The sequence below is a fragment of the Penicillium cosmopolitanum genome (genome assembly GCF_028827165.1).
Source record: "Penicillium cosmopolitanum strain IBT 29677 chromosome Unknown utg000008l:1.0-4398992.0:1.0-4402845.0, whole genome shotgun sequence".
Classification (NCBI taxonomy): Eukaryota; Fungi; Ascomycota; class Eurotiomycetes; order Eurotiales; family Aspergillaceae; genus Penicillium; species Penicillium cosmopolitanum.
In genome coordinates this window covers 3,590,192-3,604,304 of record NW_026622678.1, presented here as the reverse complement: position 1 = coordinate 3,604,304, position 14,113 = coordinate 3,590,192, and the positions used below count along the sequence as shown (strand labels likewise).

The 14,113-nt window shown below is 47.9% G+C and overlaps 4 protein-coding genes across 4 annotated transcripts; 2 read left to right on the top strand and 2 right to left on the bottom strand.

The window, feature by feature from the left end:
- Positions 1 to 23: 23 nt before the first annotated feature.
- N7509_007886 (uncharacterized protein) lies at positions 24 to 2,438 on the bottom strand (the record flags this gene model as incomplete). Its single annotated transcript, XM_056632523.1, has 7 exons — positions 24 to 334; positions 387 to 709; positions 757 to 843; positions 900 to 1,125; positions 1,232 to 1,705; positions 1,775 to 1,856; positions 1,914 to 2,438. The coding sequence occupies 7 exons, from the start codon at positions 2,436 to 2,438 to the stop codon at positions 24 to 26; spliced, it is 2,028 nt and encodes a 675-aa protein (XP_056488074.1).
- Positions 2,439 to 3,131: 693 nt separating this feature from the next.
- Positions 3,132 to 5,054, bottom strand: N7509_007885 (Dyp-type peroxidase; the record flags this gene model as incomplete). The annotated part of the gene is made up of 8 exons (XM_056632522.1): positions 3,132 to 3,394; positions 3,451 to 3,777; positions 3,833 to 3,912; positions 3,965 to 4,090; positions 4,139 to 4,237; positions 4,288 to 4,547; positions 4,608 to 4,947; positions 5,002 to 5,054. The coding sequence occupies 8 exons, from the start codon at positions 5,052 to 5,054 to the stop codon at positions 3,132 to 3,134; spliced, it is 1,548 nt and encodes a 515-aa protein (XP_056488073.1).
- A 2,032-nt stretch (positions 5,055 to 7,086) lies between these two features.
- N7509_007884 (uncharacterized protein) lies at positions 7,087 to 9,120 on the top strand (the record flags this gene model as incomplete). The annotated part of the gene is made up of 1 exon (XM_056632521.1): positions 7,087 to 9,120. One exon carries the CDS (start codon positions 7,087 to 7,089, stop codon positions 9,118 to 9,120), a length of 2,034 nt encoding a protein of 677 aa, XP_056488072.1.
- Positions 9,121 to 12,238: 3,118 nt separating this feature from the next.
- Positions 12,239 to 13,880, top strand: N7509_007883 (putative MFS transporter; the record flags this gene model as incomplete). Its single annotated transcript, XM_056632520.1, has 4 exons — positions 12,239 to 12,581; positions 12,638 to 13,468; positions 13,529 to 13,644; positions 13,710 to 13,880. The coding sequence occupies 4 exons, from the start codon at positions 12,239 to 12,241 to the stop codon at positions 13,878 to 13,880; spliced, it is 1,461 nt and encodes a 486-aa protein (XP_056488071.1).
- Between the last annotated feature and the right edge of the window lie 233 nt (positions 13,881 to 14,113).

The window sequence follows — 14,113 nt, the reverse complement described above, 5'->3', positions numbered from 1 at the left end:
TAGGATGTTCCAAGACATTCCATTTAGAAAGCTTGATGGTAACTAGTTCCAAACGCCGCATCTATGGGGGTGAGAAATGGGAATGCTTCCAGGGTCTCATCGGATATAGTAAATTCTTCGGGGTCGGAACCACAAATGACTGGCTCGGGGTAGTCCAAATACCCTGTCCGGTGACCTGTATGATTGGATTCTGCGGAGAGAAATTCTTTTTGAGTTTCCGCTTGTAATGTGGCATTCGCAATTTTGTCTTCGTCGTTCGTGGATACAACGGGGAGTATATCCGGTCTTATTTTTGACAATGAGTCGGTTATAAGACCCAGTGCGCTCTCAACAACTACAGGGGTCGTTAATAAAGTTCCCGTAAATGAAAAGTATGGTAGCCAAACCTGGGTTTGAAACGCTGAGTTGCTCCAAGGCACTTATACAGAACCTGAGCCGTGGCAAAGCCTGCGCGTCCGGGCGTGAGGCAGCCTGGATCTGGAGGAGAAAAATGGATGCTGCGGTATAGATGCCATAGGATAAAGAGAGAACAGTATATTCAAACCCGAAGGATTGACAGAAGAGGTCATAGATTGTAATGATTGACGTTGCAGACGAGATGCACTCTAGCAGATGATGCGCATTTGCTCGGGGTCGGTTGCCTTTCATCGAGTCCTTTTGGAACAGCATCGGCCGATACAGGAGGATCTTGAAAACGTGGTATAGGCAGCTGGGATATGTTAGAAAAGTGCTGTATTGATGGCATGGTGACTTTACTTCAAAGTGACAATGTGACTAGGAGGACAGTATTGCGGAAGGTTTTCCGTATCGATTTTGAGGACGTTTGGAAGATCTTCCCACCACCTGAGATAGTCAATAATTGGAAAGTCGGAAAACACATATCGATTATATTCACATACTGTTTCAGGGAATGCTCTTCACTTTGTAAACAAGCCCTCACCTCCGCATCTGTGTGCGGCTTCGTCGGGTCATAGATGTGGATGAGAATTTCATTAAAAATGATAGAAAGCCGACACATCCATCTAAAGCAAGTGACAGAGTGCGCCATAGTTGGTGGGTATTCTGAGCCTTCAGGATACACGACCCCATGAGGGGACCAGAGTTCATTCTCTGCAGAATCGTCCACTAAGGAGACGTGGTACATTAGCAATCCTTATGATTCTCGCAAAAGCTCTCAGGAAATGTCTTCAAGCACCTGGCCTAGCATTTTCTTGCGAAGGAATATACTGACATGTTATCTGGTCGGGGCTGATGCCCGAATGCTGCAGCATCGGGGTTCTACCCAAGTATAAACTGACCATCTTGTCCCAGAAATAACAACTCCAGAAAAGGCGCTGTCGGATTTCGACGTCCTCATCCTCAAGGTTTAGTTCTAACTGGCTCCTACCAGTATTGAACGTGATCCCCATATCCTCAATCAGTCGGATAGCCATTCCGGTGTATAGCCAGGCTTGTGTTCGGTTTCCGGCGCTACATTCTTGCGCGCTCAATAACAAGAGACTTTGTATGGTTGGCACCTTTGGATGGCCGGTCGAAACTTCGGAAAAGACCAGCGAGCGTGCTTGTCTTGAGAAAAGAGCTCCATTATCGTAAGGCTCAAGGAGAAACTGAATTTCTGCGTTATATCTGCACCAACGGGCGGAATGTGAGAGCACGGCATTGAGAAGGGTATGTGAATAATAAGGGCCGAGGATCTCCATATCTCCTATCTTGTGTTATTTAAAACTAATGACACCGATAAGGTCCAACCACGAGTCGTGTATTCAAAACGTACGTGTGAAAGCAGGACGGTAGATGAAGTTGAACAAGGGTTGTATCCAACACCAGTGAATATTGAGCAAGAACTGGAAAGGTTCCTAGCACATAACAAGGTGTCAGCATAGATTACAGGTCCACGGAATGATGTGACACACTGGAGTTTCCAAAAATCGCTCTAAAGCACGCTGTTGCCATGCATTGTTGACCAGCTTCTCTTTCCTTCGGTTTCCCTCATCAAGGGTTTCGAAAGCACCCCCACTTTGCCCCTCAAATGCTTCGTTCAAGTCCGAACTTGGTAGCTGAAAGAAGCTTGTCGCGCCATGATAGGTAATTGCGCCTTTTCTATCGAGTTTCAGCCCCTTTATTGACTTAAAATACCGCTTTGTTGGCGCAGGCGGTAACGCCGCAGCCGTCGACGTGCTTGAGGGAGATTGCTCTGCAGTATCAGACGTAGATCCGTTTTCCTCTGCAATTGAAAGAGCATGCTCTAATGCCTTGACCTTATTTTCAAGCTTCTGGGTATAGGATAATGTGGGTGAAAGCTTGTATTCACAGGTTTCGCTGCGGCGAGTGCAGCGAACGCAAGTGGGTTTATGTCCATCGCACTTTACTTTCCTCTTTCTGCATTGATCGCAGGAGAATGCACTTTTTTTGGTGGCCTTGGCGGAAGACACCGGCATCCTAGGATATTCGAGGTCAAACGAATATGGAGAATTGTTATTATGAGTTGAGGGAAATCTCGCTGGAAAGTGAGATCAGATACTTCCCAAAGCCCACGGCTTACGGTTCCAATTCAAGTACGAAATTTCCGTCAAGCGTGTTCGACGATCAAGAAATCTTCGAAGCCGTAACTTGTCAGTTCACGAAATATATGTAGGAGGAAGGCAGCAAATGGAATTCTCGGAAGACGTCCGAAGCAGTACACCATCACGTGGGATTAAACGGTAGTCAACGAAGTCAATTCCATTCCAACTGATTGGTTGAATGCAACCCCGCATTTCTTTGTCAAATTTGTTCTCTCATGTTTATCCAAAATCCCTGCATATATTGACGATCAATCTAGTACTCAAAAGCTAAGAAGCTCAGCGATAGATTTCGATTCTCATTCTACGCGACGGGGATACTAGGTTTGAATAAAACTGAGAACAAGTAAAAGATCAATCAATAACTCGGAGCAAGTAATTAACATGGGCAATTAAGCGATTAAAAATCAGACATCAGACAGAACATTAGAAATATCGCAACGGGCTTCCGGCTCAGTCAAGATTCTCATCAGACATACCGTCATCTAACAGTCGTGAGTGTTGTAATGAAGTCCACCGGCATTAAAGATAAGTGGCGCAAAATCCCAAATCACGGAAAAAGCTCACTTCTTAGGCGGAGGCACCAAGCTTCCGAAGAAGATCCAGGGATGGGGTGAAAAAGTAATCACCGCCTTGAGCTTCGATCCAGGGATCGAAAGTGATTCTCTTGTGCTCCTTGTCGTGATCATCGTAGACCATGATGTGCAGGAGCTTGTCATCCTCATCGATGGGGTTTTTGAGCGACTGGCCAATAAGGGCATCCTGCCCAGGTGGATACTTGCCACCAGTGAACTTCTTTTTGCCGGCCGGAAAAGTGTCGGGGTTGATCCAGCCTAAGAGGAGGAAGTCAGTGGCATCATCAATCGTCCCAAAGTGAGGCACAACTTACGGTTCTTAATGAACTGGAAGCCGTTGGAAAGACTGGTTTGGTAGCACACAAACAAAAGACCGCGGTCTTTTTGGGACTTGGTACCTTTCTTCTCATCCACATCCATTTCCTCTCCATAGGGGATACCGCGGCGCATAATGTCGAACTTATCATCGTTGTCGATGACGGATCGGGGCTTGGTCTTGCGCATATGGGAGGCGAATGGGCAGTTGAACTGGTCTTGCGTGGGGTATTCAATATTGTTCCATGTTGCGAGCTCCTTTTTCTTTGCTGGGTCGGTTTCCTTCGCGACGGGGTCCTCCCAGGGATGGAGCTGAACAGGCGCTCCTAAAACTTTGATTAGCGCCTAGTCTGGGCAATGCTGTAGCGACTTTTAGCCTACCGCTCTTCCAGCGTCCAACGATGCGAGCGCCAAGCTGGTCCGCGGTGAGGTGGAGCTTTGGAGCCTCTGCTTCCAGGAACCTGCAGCGGCGGAAATTAGATCATAGCTTCTAATTTTCAATAGGATAGATACCTGTCAAATTCCGGCACGAGTTGTTTGATCTTGCGGAAAACCATGATACTGCCGTCCTTGGCCCACGGTGGATGCATTAACCGAGGTTCATTGTCCATCTCTCCATCGTGTCCGAATAGGATAATTCTGGCATACGTCAGTCGTCTGGAAGTAAGCTTTAGTATTCTTATTTACCCAGGACGAGTTCGTTGCGGGATGGCTCCTGGCTTCGCTGCAGCTTCGTCATCCAGGCCCTTGAGGAGTGGCTGCGAAACGCCGTCCAAGTATCCGAAGCTGCAGCAGGTCAGTCAAATCTTTCCTAATACCAGTATCAAGTTGCTTACTGCTCATGTCCTTCGGCGCCGCATCTTTCTTTACCCTCGATTGTCGTGACAATGCTCTTCTGACCCAGGTAACTTTCAACCAGATGTTTCGCTTTTTCCTCAACTTCGTGTTTGGTGCCAGCTATATGAATCACTCCATCAACTGAGTCGCTTTTGAATGCAGAAAGCCATTGCTCTTCACGATCTCTGCCTTCGCCATGGAGATCTGCGTACATGCCCTTGAGAAACGGGTCATCTTTGAAGAGCAGGTCTTTGTTCAACTAAAGCATAGGACGTTAAGACTTGGCTGGAATCAGGAAGGCAAAGAAGTCATATTTTACCTTAGCCATGCCCTTGTTGGTGAAGGCAATGTTTGACCTGGCCAGGGCAATATCACTCGATCCTTGAGCCCTTTGGATGTGATCATGCTCCGGTAGAAGATCGTGGATGGATTTGATCGTTGTCTCGGTCAAGGAGAGAAAGCTCCCAACTATACCCGGCTTGCTTGGTTTTCCCTTCTGAGCCTGAGCGACCTTGCTGATGGCCACACGATCCTTCAGGGCGTCATTGGCAGTGGTAATCACTTCATCATCCACCAGCCTTTTCAGCATGGGTTTGAAAGTAGTTGCGTTGTCGATGGTGAAGAAAATGAATTTCTGGTATCTCTTCAACAAGCCAGGCCTAAATAATAGTTAACGCTAATATCCTAGGCACTTTGCAGATTCTAAAGCTAACCAGATGTCACCCTGGATGTTGTCCAGATCGAAGCTGGCAGCCGTGGACCCCATTTCTTTGCTCGTGATGATTTCTTGAATATGAATTCTGGCTCCGAAAAGTTGCAAATCCAAACTGGCTGGAATAATTAAAGGGAACGTGCACTTTATAGCTTCAATTTCTTTTGAAAGAAACCCGCAAGCAGCGTCCATATATATAGTCAACCAAGGAACGCTCAACTATGATATATTGCCAAGTAATTGAATTGACACTGATTGATGTAACAATGCCAAGTGGAGGCGCCCATACAAAGTTCTAGTCAACTTCGATTGCTTCTGTTTGCGGAAGAAATGAGCAGTAGGTGCACTGATAAGTTGCAGATGGTTTCTGATACACCTCATCTAACGACCAATTTGAGAGGAAGAAACGCTAAAATACAAATTATTAAGGAGACTACGTTATAAAGTCGTAAACTCAAACATGAGGGCTCACACAAGAAGGCTAATGACAGTCTAGTCCCTGTGTAATAGATATGGGGTAGAGTCCGACCGCTTTGAGCCTCGGGTTGCGGAGAGCAAATTCCAGGTCATGAGCCTCATTGTATCATTGATTCCCTTGAGTGGTTCGTAAGAAGCTGTACTGCTTTGAAGGTGGCCGATCTGTTCTATGGAGCAAATAAGATATTTTGAGCAGATCATGAAAACTACTGGTGTTAGTATCTCAGGGGTCAATGACAATAGCCAGGCTTGAGAGATACTTTAAAGGTATCCCTTGCGACTAGGGTAACAGAAGCGGGCATATGAACCAAAGATAACCACCAGCCACTTGCAAGAATGGCTCGGGCCGTGGATTTGCCTGCATCACCACTCAAATCATTGGAAATTACATTGAGAAATAAACGTGTACGTACATGATTGACTTGTCCGGTACATCCAGGGTTAGGTAGAGTCTTGGCCATGTAGCATTCTTCTGGGTTCATCTCTTCGATCTGATGCAGCCCCGTGGCTGTAAATTATGCCGACAAAAATACTCATCCTTTATTTGACAGGCAGTCTGGCCGAACAAGAAGGTTGACGAACTCCTTGGTAAAAACGGACATTATACTGGGAGAAAGCAGGTAGGCAAACACAACGATGCGATAGTGCAAGTCATTCCTTCAAAAACCATTGTATTACATTGTTAAATTACCCAAAGACCGATAAGATGGTGCGTATTGCAAATATCGACTACTATCCAAACGACTGGAGCCGATGGAATCTGGTGGCATTCAGCTCCACCTCCACCTCCGCATTAGGGCTTGCTTTTCCTCATAGTCCGCATAGGCCAGAAACGCGAGCGACATGTAGACTGCCTACGATGGTACGGTAACAGTCCATACCGAGGGTTGTTTGAGCGACTGATTGCCTAGTTTGGCTTTTGGGTTTCCGTAGAACGTGGAAGGCGGACCTAACCCTAACTTAATGTAGGCCCCACATTTTATGCTCCCACTTCCGGGCGTTGCACCAGCGCCCTTCGCGTCGGGCCGCGGACCTTAACTGATGGCAGTGGAGCGCATTCCTTGATTTAGCCAATACACCACTGGATATTGTCAATCCCTGTCCACTGCCAGTACATTTTTGCTCTTAGGTATTTCTCCCCTGAGGATATTCTTTCCCTGATTTTGACCGCATTCCGAGTTCGACACACTCAAGCTCGAAAATTCCGTGGACATGAAGCGATTAGCAACCAATGTGTGAGTGTGTAGAAGCTCTTTCTGGGAATGCCTGGAGCAAGCATCCCTTCTCTTTGTGACCTTCATCTGTCCAATCAGTTAGTGACAAGCGTGGAAATATTCTTCAGGTATATTCTGGGCCCTGATCGTCTGCCACCCATGTCTGCATTCCTCTTTCTGCAGGAGACATTGGTACCTGCCCTTGCATAATTCGTTATGCTCCAGGCATAGCCCGGCAATGCTTGTTGTTGCCATCGGATCTTTGTAGAGCTTCATGCCCCTGGCCAAAGAGTGGCTTAAAAACATGAGTTTCTCCGCTGTGAAGATGAGACCATCATTTTCAAACGCCAGATTGAGGGCATTTCTGTTTGGCATATAAGACACTGAATCTCAAAATGAAGCCTGATTGGCGGGTGGCGCTACTTTTCCTAGGCACCGTAAGGGCTGCCCGGGAAATGTCCGAGCTTGAGGCGCTTTACCAAGAAGGAACAACCCCGGATACGACTGACGTTGATGGAACCAAGGTCGCAACACTCTCACAACCGTTGCCACAAGGCAAGCCCATCCCCCGCGACACCTGGCAAGTCGACTGTACCTCTGAGGCTGATGGCCACACCTGCAAGCAGTCCTTCGATGGCAACAACAGTACCTATTGGCAAAGCCTCAACACAACCACTGCTCAAAACATCACCATCAACTTGGGCAAAGCAGACTGGAACATCAGTGGTTTGACTGTGGTCCCCAGGCAAGATCAGCAGGCGGCACTCATCGAGGAGCACCAAATCTTTGTTAGTACCAATAAAGAGGACTGGACCCTGGTCGCATACGGAACCTGGTGGCCGGACAAAAGCCAGAAACTGTCAGCTTTCCAACCACAAAAGGCCCAATACCTTCGCCTCTCTGCCTCTGCTCCGAACGGCATTGCTATTCAGGATATCAAGATCTACAACTCCGTCTACATCCAAGCGAACCCCGCCCTCGGCGCATGGGGCCCTACAATCGACCTTCCCCTGGTTCCTGTCAGCGGTGCTGTTGACGTACAGACTGGGGAGGTTGTCGGCTGGTCTTCTTGGGGCTACAATATCTTCGTCGAAGGCAAATCAGGCAAGACCCAAACCACAACCTGGAACGGCGGAAAGCAGTCAGTGACGCGCCGCACAGTTGATGAAACTGAGCATGACATGTTCTGCCCGGGTATCTCGATTGATCAAGATGGAAAGGTTATCGTGACTGGCGGCGTTGACGCGGGACAGACCAGCATTTACAATACCAGCAATCACGAATGGTACGAGGGAGGAATGATGAATACCTTCCGCGGCTACCAAGCGACTACCACCTTGTCCGATGGACGCATCTTCGTGATCGGGGGATCATGGAATGGAGGTGTTGGCCTCAAGAATGGCGAGGTCTACAATCCTGAGACCAACGCCTGGGAAAAGATCAATGGTGCGCAGGCATCAAAGATGCTCACCGACGACCAACGGACATACCGACAGGACAACCACGCTTGGCTTTTTGGTTGGACTGGTGGATCTGTTTTCCAGGCCGGTCCCAGTGAGATGATGAACTGGTTCGGCACGTCAGGCTCTGGCACTACTGCCCCTGCCGGCAACCGGACTGGTGACAAGGATGCCATGTGTGGAAATGCTGTCATGTACGAGCAGGGCAAAATCCTTGGATTTGGTGGCTCTCCAGACTACGAGAACAGCGAGGCCACCAAGTATGCCGCCATCATTGAAATTGGCAAAGTCAATGAAACTGCCAAAGTCACTCAAAATGCCGGTGATGGTATGCAGTACAAGCGAACCTTCCACTCGTCCGTTGTCCTTCCGGATGGCACGGTGTTTGTCCACGGTGGCCAGGTGGTCGGCCTTCCATTCAAAGAAGATCAAGCCCAGATGACCCCAGAGCTGTTTACACCCGATCCTTCCAACTCCAGTGGAGGCAAGTGGACACCTCTTCTGACGAATACCATCGTTCGTGTTTACCACAGCATCGCCCTGTTACTGCAAGATGGTACCGTCTTCACTGGCGGTGGCGGTCTCTGTGGAGATTGTGAAGCCAATCACTTTGATGGTCAAATATACACACCAGCCTACCTCCTAAAGGAAGATGGATCCCCTCGCACTCGTCCCACGATCAACACTGTATCATCGGGTCCTGTTAAGGCCGGCGATACTGTTGAACTCACCACTGATAGCGATATCAAGTCTGCGTCGATTATCCGATATGGTTCCACCACGCACACAGTGAATACCGATCAACGTCGCATCGCCGTCGATTTGAAAAAGGCCGATGGTGATGGCAACAAGTACACCTTCCTAATCCCCGGTGAGGCTGGTGTCGCTCTACCTGGGTACTATATGCTTTTCGTTCTGAATGGTGATGGAACCCCCAGCCACTCAAAGAACGTCCATGTAGTTGCTTAAAGGAAAGACGACTTTTGGCTTAACCTTGGTATGAATGGAATGAGGGTTATCGTTATTTTGGCCTGGAGGAACCACATTATTGTAAGCGCAGTCATCAAGCCCGCTACGTCGGACTTTGGTGGTTCGCTGGATTTCGGCCAGCAGAAATTCCAGAACAAGTGAACCAGCCAAGGTCTTTGTCTATTGCCTGTAGAGATTATTTGAGAAGGACAAGCATGCGTTCAGCGCCATCTTTCATCATGTGTTTTAAGACAAGATCAAATAGCATGCAAACTTCCCAATAGCATCACCACAGATATAGGAATCATCTGTTAAACATATTGAACCATGGCCACTGCTGAAAATGTGACGTGAGCTAGAAGGCCAATCTATATTTCACGTCATTATTATCTTGATCTAATACATTATTGAGCAATATCTAGAAGCTTTATACAATCTTAGCTACACACCTCCATGGGGAGTTGGAACAAACCTGGCTTAGGCCCATCCATAAGATTGACGTGGTAAAGCCGCAGAGGGGAAGACGCGTTGGAAGTAGCCAAGTCTAATCGGCGAGTGTATAGCTATAACGTCTACATAGCCTGATCAGCGCGTTTTACGCGTTATTCAGGAGAAAAGGCGGTTTTTTTCTTCTTTTTTTTTCTACTCCATTTCCTTACTCCCCCAACATGTAACCTGTAAGAGATCTTGCTCTGCGACTTGCAAGATATTAAAAACCGACAGCCCAGACAGACAACGGAGTTACGTATGATTTTGGCACTATGAAAGAGTTTGTCTGTTATTTCATATTCTGTAGTGTACACAGTCGTGGGAGACGTACCTGGCAGCTTCAAAGTACAGATGAACTGGCACCCTGCCATAAGCATCAGTTATAACTATTATTAGTATAGATTCTGTGTTTGTTAAAGACTTATAACACAGCACCCGCGCTGTAAATATCAAATGCGTCAGTCAAGGTCTAGTATATTTGAAGAAGAATGCTTACAGCGTAACAGTCGTCTCCCCTAATACAGACACCTCCAGTGTTCAGGTTCTTCCTTTCTGGCCCTCATTCAGCTGGTCGAGGTTGACTTGACCGGGAGCTGGGGCCTGAGCGACCATCGACCATAGTGGCCTCGAAGAGAAAGACGGGAGCGAGGATACACAGCTGCACTTTGGATGAAATAAGATGATTGAATAGTTTCCGGTTTTTGTGTTTGTTTTTAAATAAATAGGATAAAGAAAGTGGTTTGAACCTTCTTACTGTAGTGAGATTTAAACCATATTTATACCCTGATCCCAATAGATTACAATATACAAGAAGGAAATGGAAAGCATGAGCCAGATAATATGTTATTAAGGGGAGAATATCCCAATGCGCTGTTAGCATGATCTACGGCACTTCTATCCTGTTATAAAGCCGCAACATGCCACTACTGATCAATTGTTACACAGCATTGTTTTACATGTTCAAGGCATACCCACCGAATCCGGATACATTCCTTAAAGGCATTCTTCGTCCCTGACCTAAATTCTGTGGTGAATGACAGGTCATATTCCGACGGTAATGCTTAGCTTTAATTTAATTAAGGATTTGATTGACATTCACTCAATAGATGCGACTAATTAGTATAAAGGAAGTAGTTTTATTGGGGTAGCAGCCGAGAAAGGAAAGCCCCACCTGGCAGACAATATTTAGTCTGTATAGCTGCATATAGACAGGAAGACAGATTGATGTTTGGCAAGGCTTGGCTTTCCCTTGCCGCTTTTTACTCACTGAGCAATCCGATCCCAGTCACTGAGTGCGGCCTGACCGCTCTGACTTGCTCTACACAGCACCTGTCGAGGATGAGAATTGGCGAGCCAATCAACCGAAAGGAGATGAGACGTGATCGATGCCAGACAAATTGCAGAGGAGACATTCGCTCTTTTCTATACCCTGCCCAGCGCTCTGCTCCATTATTAGCTTTGTGGTTGTCGGCGTGTTGGTATACCGCACGAGTTTAACATCCCTCTGCGGCTTATGGTTCAAGAAATTATCTTGATCATAAAGAAACTCACAGCGTAATGCCTGGTGCTCGAATTGGTGGTTTTCAGGCTGGCGGAGCTCCCCACAGGCTTCGAAATTTCATCTCGCTGGGAGAGATCCGGTGGGCGTTTGAGATCTCGGTTGGATCAAAGTACACCCACTTTCAAAGTTAACAGTTAAGTTATATTCAGCGGAACAAATTGGATATCGCTTCTTTAATCGCTAAAATGAACGCCTTTTCTACTCCTTGCCGCCGAGAAAGCGAATAATCATCCCTCCCCTGCTAGATGTCTTGGCTCAACAAGTGCCGAGATTATCCGAAGGCTCGACCCTTCTGTTCTCCATGCCAAGCGCATCAACCAGAGATTACGTTTGAAGGCAACCCGAGAATAAGCCGATGTATCAACAAACCTCAAAGACAATAATATCCCGCATAATACTGTCTCAGCTTGGCAATATCGTGTTATCATGGTTCCAAGACACCCGGCACATCTGGCACGCAGCCACAAGAGAACGCAAAGTTAATTAAGCAGGGGATCAAGCCAAAGATATAGCCTGTTGGCGGAGTTTACTTCCCCATTCACAGACATGTCCTGTCCGTATGCCGTTTTATTCGAAGTGGCTGCCAGCCAAGCACGGATTACGAGGCTGTGCTCTCTTGGAAGCTGGAAATCGACCAGTCGTCGGCCATCCAGATTTCAAGAGCTCTTGGTTTTCTTGTCTTTCAACCTTCGACTCGGGGTTTCTCCTCCTTCTTGGAGACCTATTTCACCTGGCATAGGACCAGAATGCCGACTCGTTGTGCTTGCTAATGCTGGGCATGGCAAGACTGGGCCTGTACATGCCGTTCATTGGGTCTCCGTTGTCTGGTTTAGCTCTTGAGTTAAACTCAGTTAGTCTGATCTAATGGGGCCCACATTGGCAGGATGCGGGGTGACATGTCCGGGGCAAGCCAGCTTTCCCCGCGATATGCTGTGAAGCTACCAGGACCACCACAGAGGCGAAATCATATAAAATCACCTGCCAGGTCGGAAAAGATGAAGGAACAATTCAAGTTGCAGTCGCACTGCATCCTACTGTCAGTCTCCCTCTGCAAACAATATCGGCGCCATGACTGGAGACAAGATCTCCCCGGAGATTGATGACGAAAAGCCCGGTGTCTTGCACCGTGAAGACACCATCGACCAAGAGAAGCAGAAGCAGCTGAAGGATGTCGACTACTCTGGCGCGACCAAAAAGACCGATCCTGCTGAGATTCGTTTGGTCCGCAAGCTCGACATGTGGATTATGCCCACTTTATGGCTGATGTACTGGCTGAACTACCTCGATCGTAATGCCATCGCTCTGGCACGGTTGAATGACCTTGAGGACGATCTGAACCTCTCTTCATCCCAGTACCAGACCTGTGTTTCCATTCTCTTTGTCGGCTATATCGCTGGGCAGGTTCCTAGCAGTGAGTCTATCTGTCTGCAAACGCCTGACATTGTCTAACCACTAACGATATAATAGACATGTTGATCACGCGACTACGGCCTTCATACTACATGGCCAGTGCCATGGCCGCATGGGCTGTTGTTAGTGCGTTGACTGCGTTAGCTAAGGACTTCACCGGCCTTCTACTAGTTCGCTTCTTCCTCGGCGTCACAGAAACACCATACTACCCTGGTGCTCTCTACATGCTGTCGATCTTCTACACACGCAAGGAGATCGCGACCCGCATTTCCATACTCTACACCGGCAACATTCTCGCTACAGCTTTCGCTGGCCTTATTGCTGCCGGTATCTTCCACGGCATGGATGACCTCGCTGGCATCAGCGGCTGGCAGTGGCTCTTCATTCTCCAGGGTGCCGTAACCTTTGTCGTAGCCGTCTGCTCCGTCTTCGTGCTACCAGACGACCCTCTCCACACCCGCTGGCTGACCGAAGAAGAACGGCAGCTCGCCCACGAGCGCATCCTTGCTGACACCGTCGGAGCCCGCCACCAAACCAGCACATTCAGTGGTGTCAAAGAAGCCGCAAAGGATCCCCGAGTCTGGCTATTCGCATTCATGCAGCACATGCATCTCGCAGCTAATGGCTTCAAGAACTTCTTTCCAACAGCTGTTGAAACACTCGGCTTCAATACTACAATCACTCTAGTCCTCACATGCCCGCCTTATCTCATTGCCGGTATTATATCTGTATACTGGTCCTGGAATTCTGGCCGCATGAACGAGCGAACATGGCATATCACCTTTGCGAAGGCGGTTGCGATCTTCGGGTTCGTCCTTGGATGTGCGACTCTGAATACCGGTGCGAGGTATTTTGCCATGTGTGTCTTTGCGATTGGTACTTATGCTGGTATGTTACAATGCAGGCTAATTTCTTACTTTGTCTCTGATTACTGATTTGCCGGAATAGTCAACTCAATCATCCTCGGTTGGGTCTCGAGTACGTGCGGTCAAACAAAGGAGAAGAAAGCTTCAGCTCTGGCTATCGTCAACACCTGTGCTAATATCTCGTTTATCTGGACTCCGGTATGTCTCCCCTTTCCTTCCCTTTTCATCCTTCGAAAAGGAGAGTTGGTCCTAACTGTGAGCAGTACCTCTGGCCATCCTCCGACGAGCCACGCTACACAATCGCCATGGCATCCAGCGCCGCATTCTCGATTACCTGCGCGGCTTGTGCCTGGGCCATGAGGATCTGGCTGCAACGCGCCAACCGCAAGATCCGCCAGAATAATGATGAGACGAGTCTTTATTATGCTTACTAGGTCGAACCTGTGGGTAGCTCTACTTGAAGAAGTTTATTACATCTCATCATATCGCTCATCGTCACCGACAGACGGCTGGACAGACAGGGAGACAGATGATGAAGGGTAGCTAGGGGTTGGATAAATCTGAGGTCGAGTATTTGCTTGGATGGTAGAAGAATATATGGCTTCATCAGAGGACGGACTAGAATTCCTATCGACGTGCGCCACTTTCTCCTTTTTCTTACGTACTA